At 30.8% G+C, this 22,049-nt stretch overlaps 1 protein-coding gene across 1 annotated transcript; it reads right to left on the bottom strand.

Annotated features, from left to right (window-relative positions):
* Window positions 1–6,280: 6,280 nt before the first annotated feature.
* On the bottom strand, window positions 6,281–21,846 carry LOC112011993 (uncharacterized). Its single transcript, XM_065767417.1, has 7 exons — window positions 21,688–21,846; window positions 20,579–20,920; window positions 19,019–19,084; window positions 18,529–18,571; window positions 18,230–18,419; window positions 8,138–8,678; window positions 6,281–7,204 (listed from the first exon to the last, which is right to left on the bottom strand). The coding sequence occupies exons 1-7, from the start codon at window positions 21,844–21,846 to the stop codon at window positions 6,713–6,715; spliced, it is 1,833 nt and encodes a 610-aa protein (XP_065623489.1). The 3' UTR covers window positions 6,281–6,712.
* Between the last annotated feature and the right edge of the window lie 203 nt (window positions 21,847–22,049).

Below are 22,049 nucleotides of genomic sequence, written 5' to 3'. Positions count from 1 at the left end.
CGTCCACTTATTCTTTATCTAGGCTCTTACTTGAGTGCATGTCATGTCATGTCATGTATCTTCCTCAGCTTTTTGTGAGTGGCGGTAGATGAGGTTACCCTGTTCAGAGGTCTTTTCCACATAAATGCGGCCAGAAAAGTTGCTATAGTACATTTAATACGGTGGTAACAGCTTTTCTTTTAGATATTTCCTCATTTTTATCGTCTCTAGATATACTCAGAGCTTATCTTGATCAGTAGGGATGCTAGGAAGATCATTCGGACCTTCTACACGTTTGATTAATCAATACTATTCGTATCCGAAGAGAAGGACCTCTTCGGATTGTACCCATCCTTCTTTTCCAGGTATCCTTCTTCTAGATGGATCTTATCCCTACCAGTTCATTCTCTTCAGACGCACAGTAGTCCTCAAATGAGACCCTAAGCCCACTACGTTAGATTGGGTCTTTCCCCCCATAGTTCTTAAAACTAAATTTGTGAAAGAAATTGAAAACATATAAAAGGTTGTTTTCCATTTCTAATTTTAAAAATCAATAAAAACACACATTTAATTTAATAAATCTGTCTCATTTAATGAGTTAACATTAAAGTTCAAATCTTAATAACAACATATTTTAATATTTTCTTTCTCTTTTTTTCTTCAAAAAACTCTCTTTTTAATGTCAACTAACCAAACATGTTTTTATTTCAAAAATACAATAAAATTGTTTTTTTTTTTTTTTTTATATTCCTAAAAACAAGATTTTGAAAATAGAAAAAAAAACTATTATTTTTTTTTTTTTTTTTTTTTTTTTTTTTTTTTTATATTTTAAATTTTAAATCAGTGTTTAATGAATATTTTTTCTTGATAGATATGGTGGCGTGGAATTTTTTTTTTTATTTTTTTTATTTTTAAAGAGAGTTTTAAACAATAGCGTCTGCTTTTAATGATAGTTTTTTATTATTAGACTAACTGGCACGAACATGATTACATTAGTAATGGTAATTAGGGGCAGACCAATATCTTTTTTTAATTGAATGGCACATGCTGATAAAAGAATAATTGGGAAACAAAAATGATGTTTTTGAGTTTTGATCACAGAGCAAAAACTTTTGAAAAGATTTTTACAATGTTCAAATTATAGTTGTCAAAACGTGAATCGTATCATGAATCGATTTTTGACTTTTTCGTATCGTGTATCATAAGATACACAAATATTTAATAAAATTTATAAAAAATTATAGATATACATATATAAAAGGTATATTCATTATAAATTTTGAATATATTTAGCTAATGACTAATTTATTCATCACTTATGTAATAATATTTAACGAGCTAACTAAATAAATCAAACTAGCACGTATTTATAACATACACATTCAAATTGCTTAAATTTAAAAGTGATAATATATAACAAATGACCCAAAAATTAATTTATTTTCATCATATTGGCTAATCAATCTCATATAAGTCAATACTATCATCATGTTTATCATTTTGCATATTATTTCTTCATTGAAATTTTCTTCATCGTCGTTAACATTTACTATCTCTTCTTGTTCTTTTTATTTTAATAATTAAAAAAAAAAATAAAAACTTCTTGGCATTCTAGTTTCTTGGACTTATAATAGTAGTAAAAAAAAAAATTATATTTTCAATTAATATCTTATTCATGATATAAAAAATAAAATTGTAAATATTAAAGTGAAGTGTAAGTGTATACTGTGTTGTCCAAATTTTGTAGAAGAAAGAGAGGGAAAAAAACTTATGAATATGTTATTTTATTAAGTTAAATTAAGTAACCTAATAATTTTGTATTTAAAACAAGTCTAACAACTTATAAGATTCAAATAAAAGTACAAATTTTAACAAAAAATCTTATTTTAAAGCATTTGTTTATATATAGTATGATACGTACGATTTTACGATATGATATGATTTATACAATATACACACTGTATCGTACAATTTATGAGCACTTATAATACACCGATACGAGATAGAACTTTTTACACATGATATGATACGTATCGTACAATATGTATTGCGTATCGTACGATACTGACAACTATGATTCAAATACGTAATCAAAGACTGGATTTTTTTATTATTTATTTTTATATGAAATTTTTGGGGCTGAATTAATTAGAGGTTGGATTGGTGTTGTTGTAATGGGCCCGTTCATGCCAACCTTAAGTTGAATTTCACGCAAAAAAAGAAAAAACATGGGGCCATTTCACGTGACCTGTGTTGCAATTCTGTTGTTTCCTTCTTAGGTTCTCAAACGTGACCTGTGTTGCAATTCTGTTGTTTCCTTCTTAGGTTCTCAACAGACATTAGGACCCCAGCGCCTGCAATAGTAGAAGCTATTTTGTATCCATTGTCTCTCTTTCAATATATAAGCCTTGCATGATTAAAAAATTCAACTTCAATCACCCATAAACAAAAACAAAAAGGGTTGTGATAATCACACCTGCCTTATTACACACTTACCGTATACAAGCAATGCTAGATACACAAAAAAATCTTATAACTCGCCATGTGGTGAGTTGTGACAATTGTTGTAGAATTTTTTGTGTCATTTAAATTTTCTCACTGTATACACACTATTACATGAACTAAAATACTCATATATTAGTGGCAATGTGTACAAAGGAGTGTTGGGCTTTTGTGGAGCCTAGTTGTATTTGATCCAGATTTTAATTCGATCCGAAATAATATTGTTACGGTTTTTAATGAGAGATTTTCTGAGCCTTAGTACATGGAATGGAGGTAAGCGGTGGCCCATTTTGTAGCCTATTGTAAATCATGTGCGCATGATAGAAAAACTGTTGTTTTGGAGATTAGGGTTTTGTTTTTTTTTTTTTTATTAGAGAAAAAATTGTCTCGCCTCATCTTGTATTTTTCCTTGAAAATAGTAAAATCTTTACAATTTCGTAAATATAGATAAATTATCGAACCATGTAAATATTGTCTTATGTAATTATTATTATTATTATTATTATTTGTGTATATGTTTCTCAATTTTTGCATCTCATGAAAGATCTGAAATTTTCGTGAATATTCTCTTCAGAGGAGTGTGTGACTAGATTTTCTAAAACGAAAAATAACTGAGCATGGCCATGATCATGTCCTGACAAAAGGGCCAGAATTAATTTAACCGAACCTTGAAGTGTATATGTCGGCAAGTAATTGTACGCCAGAAGATGTTCATTTTGACATTTATTCAACTGCTGCTTATGATTCGGTCTGCACAATATTTTGGTGTTCATGTTCCACATGCAATACACAGTTCAACTAACACACATACATTGTCTTTAATTTGTTTGGAATTTAACTGATGTCTGGTGCCAATGTCAATAACATTGTTGCTGGAAACTTTTATGTTTTGAGGGGATCTTTCGACGTTGTATTTTGTTTTTGTTTTTTTTGTTTATTTTTTTTTTTTGAGAAACTTTATTTATTTCAATTGGTCACACAAGACATAATGTATTTTGAGTAGAATGCTATTGTATTTATTTATTTATTTATTAAGTACCAACCATCTAATAATTAATTTGGTTTGATGTTGTTTTATTTAGGATCTGTTTGGATACCGCTTATTTCTGAAAACTGAAAATACTGTAATAAAATAATTTTTAAATGTGTGAATAGTGCCGTAGGACCAAGTTTTAAAGAAAAAGTTGCTGAATAAAGGTATTTATGGGTCTCGTGAACAATGCACAGAACCCACAGAAAAAAAAAACGATTTGTTATGATCCTAGTGTCCCACATTGGTTAAATGTAATCTTAATCATGTGTTTATAAGCTCTTGGGCACCCTATCCTTGCAAGCCGGTTTTTAAGGGTGAGTTCTATCCATAGGTTTGTAACATTTGATATCAGAGCCAACCATTACCTCAATTAATTAAGATCAAATGAGTTGCAGCTTTGTGGTCGGATCCTGGAAGGGGCGACCTAAAGGCTGGATTAAAATTGAACAAAAGCAATTAAAATTTGTCTAGCAACTTAGGTATTCTTAAGTTCCCCTCTTAAAATTTGGTTATGCGGCTTTTTTTCTCATGGAATGGAAGTGTATTTTTAATTAAGTAGCCACATAGTTGAATATTAAGAAGGAACCTAAAGAATAATACTTAAATACTGTATCTAAGTTTGCCCTTTTAATATTATGAGGAGACATTTGTTTCCCTTGAAACAAATTATTTTTACACAAATATAAAATTGTGATATTTCCTCGTATGGTATATGATTTGCTTGAGAGTCGACAATGGCTAGGGAATAGGTTTAAAAATTAATCAAGTCGGGTCTATTGATGTATTTGTGCAAACTCAAATACTACATTAAAAATCTCCTTACTTTGAGACTTTCTTTTATTTGAAAAAACGAATGTGCTGCTTTGGCCTAAATTCCATGGAAACCACTTGGTTGCAAAGTCATGGTTTGTGACGAAGAAAACTAAGGGCACATTTGGATTGAGGGGGAGTGGAGGGGAATAGAGTAGAGTAGGCTAAAACTAGGCTAATTTTGGGCCAATTCTACTCTACTCTACTCAATTCTACTCTCCCTCCCTCTCCCTCAATCTAAACAGACCTTAATTTTATGCTTGGTTTGGATGAAAGAAGAGAGGATGAAAAAATGAGAGAAGAAAAGGGAGAGTATCCAAATGTAGACCAAATTTGAAAGAAATGAAACTTGGGTTGGTTTAATAATGTTTCATTTAGGAGGATTTTAGCAATAAAAACATGATAATTGCATATGAAAAGGACATAGATCCAGCCTTACATTGTGTTCCACTTTCTTTTTCACTTTGCCTTTATATGTATGGACTTGCATTATTGCATTACTATTCTATCGCTAGAGTTCAGCTGATTCAAATGCCATTTGTCACAATACACTTGATCCAAGAGTTCTTATTTTCGGGGATAATTATTTCCAATTATCTTTTTTTTTTTTTTTTAATACAAGATAGAATTTCTACTCTAACCTTATCTAAGTGTATATGTGTGTAAAACCCTTTCTTGGAAATTTGAACCTCGGCCCTTGTTCCTCATACTCCACAAGTACTTATACTTGTGGAGTAACTACTGTGCAGTGGTCCAATTATCTCATTGTTAATATGTCACTTAATCCTTATTTGTCATGTAGGTAGTATTTAACAATTTAGCTTACAATACAGGTACTACACAAGTTCTATAACATTAATATGTGTCACCCATCATAAAAACAATTCAATTATTTATCGTTGAATCAGTTTATAAGCTTTATAACATAAAATTTTAATAATTTTAGCATTTTTCCTTTTTAAAGTATCATCTTTATCCCATTTGATTATGCTTATTCATCTAGAAACCATGCACTTGTCAATTACTCAATGTGTGTGTTTTAAAAAAGTATCCGGCCAGTAAGGCTGTAAGTTGTAACTATCAATCTATCACATGTCAGTCTGTTTTAAGAGTTCCCCATGCGTGGTGGGTGCTCAATTGGACCTCACCCAAGTTTAACTTCTGCATAGCGTATTTAAGCCCAAAGGCCCAAATACTTCAAGACTTTTACAGTTTTACCACTGTCTTTGCTTCGCGGAAAATATTTCCATGATCAAAAGATTTTCGTTGAAAATAAATGTCCATTTAAAAAATATATATATATATTCTATGCATTTTCAATTGAAATTTAAATTTTCCTTAAATAGTTCAGAAAATGAAAAATAAAATAATTTATATAGCATTGATAATAATAAAATTTTTTTCTTTATATTAGTATTTACAAACTAATGCTTTCTTACAAATTTTGTAGCTTAAATGACACATTTCTAGTAGAAAAGTTAAAAGTTTGTTGAAAAAAAAAAGTCCAGTATTCTTAATTTCTTATCCCCACGCCATTGTGTCTTTTTTAAAAACAATAATAATAATGGGCCCAAAAGTTTCCACTCGTGTTTTTAGGAAAAATGTTTTCTGGAATAAATTCCAGCAAAACATTTTCCTTTATTCTCCTAGTCCTACTTTAGAACAAAATATTTCTGATCTTAATAAGTTTTTTCGAAACAAATAGGCAGAATTTTTTTTTTTCAAAAATTTATTTATTTTGCATAAAGTCTGTTAATTAATTAATTATTTTTATAGGGAAATTATTTTATTTTGAACAGTGGAAAGAGCCAATTAATTTTCATAATTAGTAGAATATCTTCTTCTTCTTCTCTCTCTTTTATTATTTTATAATTTATAACTTATAGATCTTCGAGAAAAATGAAAAAAAATGATAAAGTCTATTATTTTTTATAACTTATAGATCTTCGAGAACAATGAAAAAAACACGATAAAGTCTATTATTTTTCAGTGACATTGTATATTTACTTACAAAAACAAAAGTAGAGGTCGCAGACCACTTTACAAGATCAAGGCCTCGAAAGGCATAATTCCGAATTTCCGAGGCCAATTTTGGGTCCAAGGCCGAGACATGGCACAAGTACTTCCAAAAAAGTTTTGTAGTCCGTGCTGTGAAAACCTATAAAGTTCCTAATATAATATATACAAAAACTCAGACTATAGTCATTGCTCAAACTCTACTAAATATTAAGTAAACCGATCTTTTGGAACTTGAAATAAAAAACACTCGTTCAAATTTTCGGTCACTTCGATTTTTTTTTTTTTTTAGTCAAACTCAAAACTATGTATTTCCTTTGGGTATTTTTATTACTCGAAAATGTGTCCAATTATTATTTTTTTTTTTTCTCATTAATTCACGGCACCAACAAATGACCGTGCTTCATGCTTGAAAGAAGAGAAGCTATGGGTGTAACTTGGGGAGGCAGAGTGGCTTGGATAGCAAGCTTTGCGGAGCTCATTGTATTTGTCTAAGTCAAAGTTATGGATTTTCATAAGCTTTTTTTGTTTGGCTTTGAATCGGCGCTGAAAAAAGCCTTCAAAAGTGGGTTCTGTAGAGGTCTTTAGAAAGAACCCATAGCCAAGAGCGAAGTGAAGCGAGGTAACAAAGAAGCAAATGGGTTCCATCACGTCCCAACTGAGCTCCCAAAAGGTGAGCCTCATGAAGCCCAGTGTTTGGAGAAATACGAAGCCCAATCCACAGTACAGTTCACCACGGACCAAGCCCCGGGCTTTATTGTCGATTAGGGCCTTTTGCATTTCCATTTGCTCCAATTCTCTCCACCTTGGGTCGTTTGGATTGGCTATTGATTCAGAAATCAGTGTCTCCATTGATCTCGCCACCTGTAGCCATAAAAAAATTATCAGTTATTGAATAATATGCACACATATGCTTAATGGGCTTAATCAGAAATCACTAGTGGTGGATGACACGGGTATCTATAACTTCTAAAACAGCTTAAAAATGAAAATAGACACGATTAAGAATGGATTATGATGGGTTCAGATTAACTCTAGTGCACGAATGCATTGAACACGTTATGATGCGAATATGTGTCTTTATTTTAACGTGTCCAGTTGACTAATGCATTAAACACTAGCCGTATTCGATTATGAAATTGTTTATACTAGGTCCATTGATCATCAAGTCCCGGGTCCATATATAGGATCTATTTCTCTCCAAAAATAGGACATGCTTTTGGATTAGGCACAGGCAATAAATTTTCGGGACCCCGCATGGCAGTGAAGTTGGATTTTAATATATATATATATATATATATATTTTTTTTTGTTTTAATGCTTTGGCAGTGAAGTTGGATTTTAATATATATATATATATATATTTTTTTTTTTGTTTTAATGCTAAGTTGGATTTAATTAAACAATGCCATAATCCAAAATCCAAATCCTCGCGGACACATTTAGACCCAAGTTTCAAAAACACCAATTAGCTAAGTAAATTTCGGGATACTATACACGTGCAAACAGAAACTTGTTGCATGATGCAAACGTGTCAGGTTTCAAACACTCGTGACTCACAGTGACTATTGCTCACGCGCCTCTGAGAGCGAGGAGACACGCTCACATGCAAGCATTAAGCAAGGAAAGGACTTTTGCATTTTATGGCAAGCCTCGTGACAGGGGTGTCAAACCACATCACCGGTCGTTACAGAAACGCTACCAACCCTAAATTCTAAAACGATGACGTTTTGGGACTATAGGAAATAACGGAAAGAATAAAATTATTATTATTTTTTTTTTAAAAAAAAAGGGTACCTGTTCGGGTCGAAGAAAAACTACGTTCCCCAAAACGATGACGTTTCCCGAGTCATCTAACATTTTGGCAAACTCAGCGCCTTGATCTTCATTTTCACATCCCTGAACACAGACTCGGACGAAATCAGAGTACGAAATCGAGCTCTTCGGAATCTCTCTCAGCTTCGCTTTCAGCTTCTCCACCTGCGAGAGCCTCAGGATCTTCTTCGCCTCCTGGATCGAGATTCCAAAAACCGAATCTCCGGCGAAGGCTGCTTTTTCCGGCGCCGGAGGACTCAGTCCGTCGAGGCTGATCCGATCGCCGGTAATGTTGATGGCTCTGAGCCTCTCTCGGAGCTTATCACCGACCGGAGCGGAGAGGAACTCCGGCAAGGGACTCATCGCTCTCCGGTGAAGGAATCGCCGGAAAAAGCCTTTCTCGGATGAATCCGGCGAGGCTATGTACTCGCGGTGGAAGCTAGATTTGGAAGCGTTTGGAGGTACCACGGTTGAGGATGGTGAGATCGGTGAGAAGTCTTTAGTGACCGCCGGTGATGTAACTCTGTAAAAAAAAAAAAAACTCATATAAGCCATATAACTCATAAAAAATGACGTAATTAACGAGAAAACAATTGGGTAAAAAAAATAAATAGATTAATTACCATGACCCGAATATATGAAGGTTGTTGGTCAAGACCAATTAATCTGTAACTAGTGTCCTTTTTTGGGAAAAAAAATTTATAACTAGTGTCAAAAGTAGTTTAGAATTTTTATTTAATAAAATAAAAATTACATAATTATACAACAGGGAATAAAGAATTACTTCTTAATTTATAAAAAAATTATAATTATCGAAATTATTAAATGACAAGTACTAATTTGTAAAAGGATTAATTGTATCTACCAGTAGTACTAGGGAGAAGATACATGGTGCTGTAGATACTATATTGATAAATGATAATATACTCATTGATTTTGCCTCTTTGGTTAAGAGAATCTGAGGCCCATTTTGGTAAGACATTTTAGGCCCTGTTTGTTGTGCATTTTAACAACATTTTTTAGTTTTTAAACAGCATTTCACGCATTTCAACACACTTTTTCACCACACGTATTTCAAAAACAATAAACAACAATTTTCAAACTACTCTACCAAACACCCTTAAACACTCATTCTTATTTTAAACAACATTACACATTCTTTTACACATTTTTTCATTCACATATATTTTAAAAAAAATTTTAGGTAATACTATTCAAACTCCTCCACCAGCCTGAATCTCCTATAATTTTCAAAATTTTTAAAAACTTTTGGAAAGAGAATCTAGAATGTATCTGAATTTTCATTAATTAAACTTTCGTAAGAGAATCTTTTTGCAGTTAGAATCTCCTTAATGTCCCCAGCTCTCAATTCCAAGCACTAAATTAGGGCCACTCCTGTCTTCTCACAAAAACTTTGGACACTTTCAATTCATCAACATTTTTCTCTAATTACGCGCGCGTGAAACTACTGCCAATCACTTGTATAAGAACCACCTTAATTACCGTTTTCCTAATAAGTTTTCAAACCTTTCAATTAATGTCCTAAGAATACATTAATTTTTTTGAAAAAAAAAAAATATATATATATATATATACTTATTAATAATGCATGCACAAATTTATCGAGATTGTGTGTGCATTTTTAAATAGGACTTTATTTTTAAAAACTTTTCATAGGAAATAAAAAAAATTAAAAAAAAACTGATATTTTTGATAATTTTTTAAATAAAATTGGTATGAAATTTTTTTAAAAAAATTTTATTGCAAAATATTATAAAGACACCTATTAACTGGATCCTCCTAAATATTAGTATATATATTTTTTAAAATATTATAAAAAAACTCATTTTTATAGAGTATTTAATACATCTTAACTTGAGATCTTATTCTCATGACACTAATTAACAAAATTCTTTGTTTTAGTAATAATTAAAATTATATGATTCTTATGTGTATTTTTAGGACGTAGTAATTATATATTTTCAAATGAATTATTTGGCCTCATAACAAATTTCAAGAAGTTTTTTACAACTTACTGAGATTACATATTGTTATGCGTGCATCATTTTCATTAGAATTATGTTAGCAATACACAATTTTTACTTAATAATCTTTACAATTTCTATTATCATATGATATTGATTTGTAAATGTTATGTACTCTTTCCGTCCCAATTTGTTTGTCCTATTTGAAAAATCAAACTTTTTAAGGGAAAATTATTTATTGTCTTATTTGCCTTATAAAAGTGTGTAAGTTTACAAAACTACACTTAAATAAATTTATCAGTTTTTTTTTAAAAAAAAAAAGGTTATTCTTAATGAGGCAACTAAAAAGGTGCCCAAATTATATTTATTTTTTCAATATTTGTTAGTTTTCTTTTCAAATAATTTTAAAAATAAAGTAGGGGTATAATAGGAATATTAGTAAAATAATTATTTATTTTTAGAAACAGGACAATATTTTAAGATATCTCAAAATGAAATAGAGGACAGACAAACTAGAACAGAGAAAGTAATAAATTTTATAGGATATTGTTAACGAATATTTTAAGAACATTTTTTACTGAATTATTTTAAGAACGTTTTTATAGGAAAAGAAAACAAAAAAAAATTCGAAAANTAATTATCGAAATTATTAAATGACAAGTACTAATTTGTAAAAGGATTAATTGTATCTACCAGTAGTACTAGGGAGAAGATACATGGTGCTGTAGATACTATATTGATAAATGATAATATACTCATTGATTTTGCCTCTTTGGTTAAGAGAATGCCTTTGGTAAGACATTTTACCTTGTTGTGCTTTAACAACATTTTTTCGTTTTTCACACGTCAAACTATTTTAAACACTCATTCTTAATTTTTAAACAACATTACACATTCTTTTACACATTTTTTTCATTCACATATATTTTAAAAAAAATTTTAGGTAATACTATTCAAACTCCTCCACCAGCCTGAATCTCCTATAATTTTCAAAATTTTTAAAAACTTTTGGAAAGAGAATCTAGAATGTATCTGAATTTTCATTAATTAAACTTTCGTAAGAGAATCTTTTTGCAGTTAGAATCTCCTTAATGTCCCCAGCTCTCAATTCCAAGCACTAAATTAGGGCCACTCCTGTCTTCTCACAAAAACTTTGGACACTTTCAATCACAACATTTTTCTCTAATTACGCGCGCGTGAAACTACTGCCAATCACTTGTATAAGAACCACCTTAATTACCGTTTTCCTAATAAGTTTTCAAACCTTTCAATTAATGTCCTAAGAATACATTAATTTTTTTGAAAAAAAAAAAATATATATATATATATACTTATTAATAATGCATGCACAAATTTATCGAGATTGTGTGTGCATTTTTAAATAGGACTTTATTTTTAAAAACTTTTCATAGGAAATAAAAAAAATTAAAAAAAAACTGATATTTTTGATAATTTTTTAAATAAAATTGGTATGAAATTTTTTTAAAAAAATTTTATTGCAAAATATTATAAAGACACCTATTAACTGGATCCTCCTAAATATTAGTATATATATTTTTTAAAATATTATAAAAAAACTCATTTTTATAGAGTATTTAATACATCTTAACTTGAGATCTTATTCTCATGACACTAATTAACAAAATTCTTTGTTTTAGTAATAATTAAAATTATATGATTCTTATGTGTATTTTTAGGACGTAGTAATTATATATTTTCAAATGAATTATTTGGCCTCATAACAAATTTCAAGAAGTTTTTTACAACTTACTGAGATTACATATTGTTATGCGTGCATCATTTTCATTAGAATTATGTTAGCAATACACAATTTTTACTTAATAATCTTTACAATTTCTATTATCATATGATATTGATTTGTAAATGTTATGTACTCTTTCCGTCCCAATTTGTTTGTCCTATTTGAAAAATCAAACTTTTTAAGGGAAAATTATTTATTGTCTTATTTGCCTTATAAAAGTGTGTAAGTTTACAAAACTACACTTAAATAAATTTATCAGTTTTTTTTTAAAAAAAAAAAGGTTATTCTTAATGAGGCAACTAAAAAGGTGCCCAAATTATATTTATTTTTTCAATATTTGTTAGTTTTCTTTTCAAATAATTTTAAAAATAAAGTAGGGGTATAATAGGAATATTAGTAAAATAATTAGTTTATTTTTAGAAACAGGACAATATTTTAAGATATCTCAAAATGAAATAGAGGACAGACAAACTAGAACAGAGAAAGTTATAAATTTTATAGGATATTGTTAACGAATATTTTAAGAACATTTTTTACTGAATTATTTTAAGAACGTTTTTATAGGAAAAGAAAACAAAAAAAAATTCGAAAAGCTTTTTTCTATTTTTCATAAAAATAGTATTAAAACTTTTTTATAATGATTCCTTCACAAATGTACGAAGAATACTCGCTAATCAAACCCAAGCGTATAATTTCTTTAAAAATTTGTTATGTCATTTTAAACTTATGAATTTTGAAACAGTTTAATATTCACATTTCATTCATAAATATAAATCAAAGGTTTTTTTAGAAACAAAATTAAAATATAAATCAATTGTTACAATTAAATTATTTCACATAAAAATTTGGTCATATTAGTTATCATATTTTAAAGATACTATTACTACCTACATAAGAGAATCTAAACAATAAATAATGAAATAGAATTCGGTTGGAATCTCATCACACTCTTCTGTAAAAGGAAAAAAGAAAAACCAAATTAATTACAGAAAGGTAAACGCATTATGAATAGAAGAATAATAAAAATAATTAATTTCACTTTCTCAACTCTTGAAAACCAAAAAAACAAAAAAAGATGCCCCAGAGATTCTTCTCTCTATGATCCTCATACACTGGACCATTATAAATACCAACAAAACTATCTTCACAAATGCTCATAGTTATTTCGCGAATAAGCCCTCAAATATCGGAAGCCAAAAAAAACTCTCTCTCTCTCTCTCTCTCTCTAAAACTCTGTTTCTTTCAATGGCGCTTCGGAAAACGCTAGCGAAGCGACTATTTGACGGTGGGGGGGGGGGGGGGTGTCAAATTCTCTTCCTTAACTCTACTAGTATTTTATTAAGACATGTTTGATACGCTGAATAAAGATTGTGATATGAATGATAACTCCTATTTCTGAGAATAAAAGAAGTAACTAAACTTATTCAAATGTTTGGTTGTAAGTTGTAATATTAGAATAAAACTTAAGATTTATATTTAGAACATATATTACTTACACAACTATATTTCCTAAAAAAAATTTGAGAGGTTTTTTTTTAATGATTTTTTATTTTTGAAATTGTTAGTGCATATAGAAAGTTTGTATATTTAAAAATATATTAATTTAAAAATTATTAGACCTATTAAGCAGAAACGATTATGAAACGATTATACCAGAGAGAATTATTCCTCATTTTAAAGACTATTCATGATGAATGATTGTTCTATAAAAATGAAAAAATACTAAAAAATAGATAAACCATAACTATAACTATTACATGATAGTTTTTGATGATGCACAAAAATCAGTAGGCTGGAATACTTCGGGTTATTGTGATGGCTTTTTGCTCTTGAAAAGAAAAGAAAGAATTGTCAAGGGTGACCGATGTAACCCAGCCAAGGACCCTCTGACGGTTAAGTCAATTTTCTCTCTAAAACACAAGGATGGGAAACTGTGAATAGTAGAACCTACCTTGGGTGAATAGGACTTGTTCCTTTATAGAGAGTTAGAAGTGGGTCTACTTGTAATCTCAGAAGTTTTCTTGTAGAATTCACTAAGTATCTTCTGGTCGTCCATGCCTCTGCGTTAGTCTTGGACAGCCATCATGAGATTGAATGGTCTTGTTATTAATGGACGAGTATCGATCATATACATGATGCCATTGTTGGGCTTCTTTCTTAAGGTTTTCTGGATGCAATTAGGCTATGAACATGGTTTGATTGTCTGGACGACCATTATGGATGAATCTTGTAAACTGAAGCCCCCAACAGTTTCTTTTATTGTCTACCAAAAATGACTAACATAGATAGTTTTTATTGGACAAAACTTAGGTACAATACTAAGATGCTATTTCGTAAGTTCCCCGCTTAAAATTCAATCATGTGCCTTTTTTCTTATGGGATGAAAGTGTATTTTTAGTAAAGTATAGTAACATGACTGAATTTTAAAAGGGAAATTTAAAGAATAATACCTAAGTTCTGTATTAAAATTTTTCTCATTTGTATTATATAACGTGATTAGGGCATGCATAATTTTTTTGCTCCCGCCAGTACAAAATTTCAAAACCCATATTTATGGATTTTGTGTACCATACCATCAAATTAAAGAGAGCCTTAAAAATCATTATTCTTGTTTTCTTTCTCCAAAAATGGGTATCTTTTTGTAATGGGAATAGTAAAAAAATTCTCTGAAAATTGATTTTTCATAGGTTATTTTTAAGAATGGTGCAACGTCCACAACATTTTTACAATACTTTCACAACAAATCATAGGTGATAAGTTGTTATTGGTTCTAATTTGAATTCATGACTTAAATTATATTTCTACCCACTTGTAACAGTTAATAACAATATGCCACTTAAAATTTGTTGTGAAAGTGTTATAAAAAATGTTGTAAACCGTAGCATTTATCTATTTTCAAATGCCTCAACATTCGGATTTAAAAGAGCATATACCATTGTTATTACCCAATAAATGTTTAGCAAATGAAAATGTAGCGCAATAAACGTGTTCAACTCCGCTAGCGTTGGGTTTACTAGTGCAAGGGTCTAGGATTTTGAAAAGACCGTAATGCTAAGAATGGGTTTGGATTCACGTTTTGAGTTTTGCATTTGCGTTTTACTCCTTTTTTTTTTTTTTTTCAAGCCGCGTTTCAGTGGGACTTGAGCAATTATGGCCACTGTTCATGAACAATAGCCGCAACTTTTGACCAAGTCTTCCGTGAACAGTGCATTCGTGTACTGTTCATGGACCCATAAACTTCACTTTTCAGCCACTTTTTCATTAAAAATGGATCCCACGACACTATTCATATATTTAAAAATTATTTTACTACAGTGTTTTCCGTTATCCAAAACTTCACTTTAATTGTGAAAATGTAGCGCAATAAACGTGTTCAATTCCGCTAGCGTTTGTTCTTATAATTTCGTAAAGACTTAGGTTTTGGATAACGGAAAAATCTAACCATAAAATTTTTCACAATTTTTTACCACAATTATGACGTGGTAGAGTATGATTAGTGAAGAAAAAAAACAGTGGATTCATATGTAAATAATAGTTAACCACTCACAATCTGTTATGTCAAAATTATAGTGAACAAGTTGTAGAATAATTTGAGGTCTTAGAACCACATTTGGGATAACAAACAAGATTTTTGGTTAGCCATTACTCTATATCACATGCCTTTTTTGTGACCTGTTTTCACCAACCCTCGAGGAATTTAGATTTCGAGAAAAAGAGAAAACGAAGATGATGGTCAATGCATGAACGATTTTAATGCTCTTTACCATATATATACAAAAAATGTTAGGATTTTGTTGTAAGTTAATTTTATCATATTTAATTGTCGGTAGTACTGGTGACTAGTGTGAATTTAGGCCATAAGTCTCTTTACTTGTCACTCAACGGCTTTCTGTTGTGCTGCATGTTAGCCTCGTCCTCAGCCATTAACCCTATCATGTATGCTTGCCAAATTGCCACCACCAAGCTTTCAATGAATTCCTATAAGTGTCTCAAATTCCCTCAATCCTTCTCTCTTTTTCTTAGGAAAGCAAATTCCAAGAACACCCATTTTTATGTTACAACTCTAATGCGTCAGTTGTAAGCGGTGGAAAAAAAAAGTAGTTGATTGATTTAAAAGTGAGACAAATAACTAATCATAGTGTATCACGAATAGTTGTGGAAAGTTTTGTAGTCCTAGAATTACTATTTTTTTCGTGTAATGTCAGAGAAAACTCTGCATGTATCTATGCTTAGTATTTATTTATTTTACTCACAAACTCATAGTCAGTTTCAAGCAAGCTCAAAAAAAGAGAAGATAATTGTGACACGCCAATGGTCAACATAAAATTTAATCATTTTATTATGAATGGTAATGGATAAGATACAATAAAATGACAAGAACAGAATATATATGACCAAAACTTTGACTAATTTGTTGAAGATTCATATTTTGGATGCAAACTTTTGGAATTAATGCTTGATTATTGTTGTTACTTGCATATGAGTCCCTTAGTAACGCCAATTTTATTATGCTTTGTTGGTGCAAACACATTGATAATGGAAATAACACAAAGAGAAACTGAATAATACTTCTGAATTTTATTAATTTAAAGAGATATATTGCACAACATTATTTGGACTGAGGCGCGGCACTTGCTCTCTTTAAAGAGATTTAAGCTCTTAGTTGGCTAAACTTTGTAACCGGTGTAGGCCGTCTCTGACTTGTCTTCCGTAGGATACAACAGCCCAACAAGTGTTGTATGGCTAAAACAACCTCTACATAAAGTGTTCAAGCCTAAAACTCCACCAGAAAGAACACCCTTCTTTGCCAAGAACCTCTTTATTTTTTTTATTTGATTTTTTATTTTTGTATATTGCAGTAACTTGGATTGGGTCGGAATGAGTCTATTTATAACCTCAATGGGCCTCATGAAATTACTACCTAAATTAATTTGATTAATTGGGTTCATTATTATGATGTAGTGGGTGTTACAAGATTAATTGTTGGATATTAATATGATGGGTTGGAGTTACACAATTAATGGTGAAATAAGGAGTTTCTGAAGAATGAATAGGCCCAAACAGATAGTCCATTAAGTGGGTTAATGGCTCTTCATTTTCCATTATAAAAATGGAGTATTAATTTGGACCATTTACTTACCAACGGATATGGTAATTATTCTGAATAGGCTGTCAAGTAGGAGGATCTAAGAGGCTGATTCATTTTAATTTTTGATACCTCCACCCTTCATCTCTCTCTTGCGCACATATCTAACCCAATATCTGAAACAATTCATGTTAGCCCATTAATCATCACAATTAAAAAAAAAACAAAATAGTCTCTCTCCTTTTCAATGTGGGATTAAACATTTTCACTAACTCCTCATCTTTCATATTCACTCCCACATCATTACATTTATATTATAACATTTATTCATTTTAATTATTTAATATTAAAATCCTCCAACAATACCCCACTCATTTTAATATTAAATTTTTTAGTTAAAGAGAGATTACCAGGTAAAGACAAGTCATTATACATCATGAATGTGTGATCTGTATTGAACCTTCATTTAGTAAAACAGCGATTTCAACTCTAGAGTCGTAGTAGTCTCCGACTTGAACTAGGACTGCTTTAGGGAAATTAAGCGTTACTACTTACACATAACAACCCAGATGTTGACATGAGCTTTAATAGCTAGTACTTTACGGTTGTGTGCTGATCCCGGTTTCATGAGTGTATTTGAGATTAAGTCCAAATCTCATAGGGTGCAACCCCACCCCCACACTTACATAGGTGAAATTTTGTCAAAGGTGTTCTTGTAATTTTGACACCCCACTCATACAAGTTACAAATTTCATTAAGAGTTTTTTACTCAACCTCTCTACATTACAAGATAAATGCACTTACATCATAGGGATAAACAATTAAAAAATTATTTACAAAATAAATAATTAAAAAAAATAAATTGTGCATTTCTTATGACCATCGTATGATTCATTTTTCCCATTGAACCCAATTCTTAGGATCTTTGGTCCTTGGGTCGGGTATCCTCATACATAACTCATGATTCTATGGACTTTAATCCCATCCCCCTCGATGTATTTCAGACTCTATCTTTTTCCAAGGCCTTGGTAAATGGATCTACAAGATTATTATTAGATTTAATATAATCCACAGTTATGATGTCATTACTCAAATAAGATCGCACTGTACTGTGCTTTCTTCTTATAGGTCTGGATTTACTGTTGTAGTAACAGTTTTTAACTTTACCAATTGTAGCAGTGCTACCACAATGAATTAATATAGGTGGAATTGGCTTTTCCTAAAGTGGAATTTCATATAACAAATCTCTAAACCAATTTGCCTCTTCATTAGCTGAAGCTAATTCTATTAATTCAGATTCCATTGTTGAATTAGCAATTATTGTTTGCTTTTTAGATTTCCAACAAATAGCACCACTACCTAAGGTAAAAATATAACCAGTGGTAGAAAGAGAATCATCTGACAAAGTATTCCAATCGGCATCACTAAAACCTTCAATCAAAGTAAGGTACTTTTTATAAAATAAGTCATAGCTTTTGGTACCAATTAAATAAGCCATAGCTTAGCACTCCTACTGCATATGCAATGTCAGGTCTAGTACAATCAGTAGCATAATGCAAACTACAAATGATACTAGCATAATCCTTTTGATTAAAAATCTCATCATCATTATTCACAGGAAATAAATGAACATTAGAATCAAAAATAGTAGCTACACTTTTGTGATCATGAAAATTATATTTTTTCAACATTTTCTCAACATAATGTGATTGATCAAGAAATATTCCATCACATATTTTTGTAATTTTCATGCCCAAAATAAAATTAGCCTCATCAAGATCTTTCATATCAAAATGGCTTTTAAGCATATTTTTTGTCTCATTTATAACATGCATATTTGAGCCAAAAATCAACATATCATCCACATAGAGGCTAATAATAACATGTAAATTATTCCATTATTTAGAATAAATACATTTATCACATTCATTTGATTTATAACCATTCTCAATCATGCAGGAATCAAACTTTTTATGCCACTGCTTAGGTGCTTGTTTTAAGCCATATAGGGATTTAGTTAGCTTACATACCTTGCTTTCTTGTCCAGGCTCTACAAAGCCTTCGAGTTGATCCATGTAAATCTCTTCCTCTAGTACCTATTTAGAAAAGTAGTTTTTACATCAATTTGATGAATTTTCAAATAAAAAATTGCAGTAATAGCAATTAACAATCTAATAGATGTAATTCTTGTTACCAGAGAAAAAGTATCAAAGAAATCAAGATTAGCTTTTTGTTTAAAGCCTTTTGCAACACGTTTAACTTTAAACTTATTTATTGATCCATCTGGTTTTTACTTTTTTCTAAGGAGCCATTTACAACCTATGGTCACAACTCGGTGGAAGATCTACTAATTTCCAAGTTCTATTAGAAATTAGAGACTCCATCTCATCATTTATAGCCTCTTTCCAAAATATAGTATCAGGTGATGTTAAAGCCTCTTTTAAATTTTGGGGATTTTTCTCAATGTTAAAAACATAATAATCAGGACCAAAATCATTTTCAACTTTAGCTCTTTTACTCATTCTAGGTTCCATTTCAAATTTTTTTGATTTTGTAGATGTGAAGTAGAAGAACTAGGTTGTGACAAAATATTCTCTTCACCCCTACTATTTTTCAATTTAAAAGGAAATTTTTCTTCATGAAAAATTGCATCACTAGATTCAAAAATTATTTTGTTTTCAAGATAAAAAAATCTATAGGCTGCACTATTAATCGTATAACCAAGAAAAGCACAGGCAGTAGCTCTTATACCTAATTTATGCATTTTAGGGTCAGTAAACCTTACATAAGCAAGACAACACTATACTCTTAAATATCCCAAATTTGGCTTATATCCTTTCCACATCTCAAAATGTGTGGTGTGTGACTTTTTATGTGGCACCCTATTCAAAACATGACATGTAGTTAAAATAGCTTTACCCAAAAAATGTAAAGGTGCACCGATTCAATTAACATGGCATTTGTTAACTCAATTAAAGTTTTATTTTTTCTTTCAGCCACACCATTAGAAGTAGGTGAATATGGTGCAGTAGTTTCCTGGATAATTCCCAAAAACTGAACAAATGAGTTGAATGAACTTGATTCATACTCACAGCCTCTATCACTTCTTATTCTTTTTATTTTTCTACCGAATTGATTTTCAACTTCTTTTAAAAAATCTTGATTCAAAAGCATCACTTTTATTTTTCAACAAATAAATAGTTGTATATTTTGAGAAATCATCAATAAAAGTGATAATATATCTATTTCCTCCATGAGTTAAAATTCCCTCAAATTCACATAAATCGGAGTGAATTAACTCAAACAATTCAGTATTTCTTACAACACTTTTATGAGGTCTTTTTGTAATCTTAGCTTGACTACAAGTTTCATATTTTTCAAAATCTTTTGATAGTCTTGAAATTAATCCTAAACTACTAATGATTCCCACATATCTAGTATTTATATGACACAAACGAGCATGTAAAAAATTAATAGAAGAAAGCATATAAACTGAACTGGTAGATGCTTTATTATTCTCAACATTCAATTTAAACATTTCATCACAATCATAACCCTTGCCCCGCAAATAATCCATTTTTAGTGATTACATAATTATCAGATTCCATAGTTTGCTTGAAGTCAGCCTTGTTAAGCAAAAAACTTGACATCAAATTCTTCCTCACGGACGGAGTGTAAAGTACATCTTTCAATGTTAGCACACATCCGGAAGTGAATTTTAATTCAACATCGCCAGTCCCAAGAACTTTGGTTTTGCTAGAGTCACTAAGCATAACAGTTTTTTCTTCTTCAAAAGGAGTGTACAACTTGAACCAATTTTTGTCATAGCAGACGTGCTTATTAGCACCAGAATCTGCCCACCACCTTTCAACATATTGCACCATATTGATATCTGTAATCATAGCCACTAAAGGCTCTTCGATTACTTTAGCCTGCGGGACAGATTCACGTTTCAAAAATTTGCAAAATCGAGCAATATGCCCACTCTTGCCACAAATAAAATAGGATCTATTAAATTGATTTTGTGAAGGGGGTCCTTGGTTCTTATTGTAATTTTTATTCGAGTTTCCCCCATCCTTAAGGTCTATTATTATTTTTAAAGGCTCTCTTTTTAGGCTTCAATTGACCATTTCTAGGAAAATGATTTTTGGGCATATTATTATTGGCTGAAATATGGCTTACCTTTGTGGTGGAATTACTATTGCTCTCGTGTCATGAGTGCCTCTTGTCCTCTAGTCTCCTCCTCCACATGGATGCGTGTGATCAAAGTTTCCAAGGATGTCTCCTTTTGTTTGTGCTGCAAAGTCTTTTGGAACTCCCTCCAAGATTGTGGTAGTTTGTCAATCATGCCAACTACCACCAAATTGTCTCCAATCTTTATACTTTCGGATCTCAATTATGCCACAATCATTTAGAAGTCTTGTGCTTGATCCACCACCAATTTTCCATCCACCATTTGGTAACGAAAAAATCTACTAGCAACATACTTCTTTGCACTTGCCTCTTTAGTATCATACTTGCTTTGTAAAGTTTTCCAAATTTTCTTAGCAGAATTATAAGTTGTATATTAATAATCATAAAAATGATTGGCAAGACGATTCAAAATATAAGAGCAACAATTATATTCATCTGTTGTATACTTATCTATTTTTTCTTGATGGAGACTAAATTCTTCCTCACTCATCTCATCGGTAGAAACCTTTGATGGATTCTTGTCAATGAGGATGTAGGTGACTTTGAGAAGACTCAAGTAGAAGAGAACCTTTTCTTTCCACCTCTTGAAGTGGGTTCCCTTAAAGCGAAAAGGCCTGTTGAGATCTTCAACATGCTCATTTGGTTTCTCTTGTGTAGGTTCCATGTGTTGAATCTCCCTAAAATTATTGGTGCAAACACAATGATAATGTAAATAAAATAAAGAGAAACTGAATAATACTTTTGAATTTTATTAATTTAAAGAGAGAAATTACACAACACTATTTGGATTGAGACGCGACACTCGCTCTCTTTAAGGTGATTCAAGCCCTTAGTTGACTAAACTTTGTAATCCGTGCAAACCGTCTT

Source organism: Quercus suber, unplaced genomic scaffold, assembly GCF_002906115.3.
Source record: "Quercus suber isolate HL8 unplaced genomic scaffold, Cork oak 2.0 scaffold_803, whole genome shotgun sequence".
Lineage (NCBI taxonomy): Eukaryota > Viridiplantae > Streptophyta > Magnoliopsida > Fagales > Fagaceae > Quercus > Quercus suber.
This window is presented reverse-complemented; position numbering and strand designations above follow the sequence as displayed.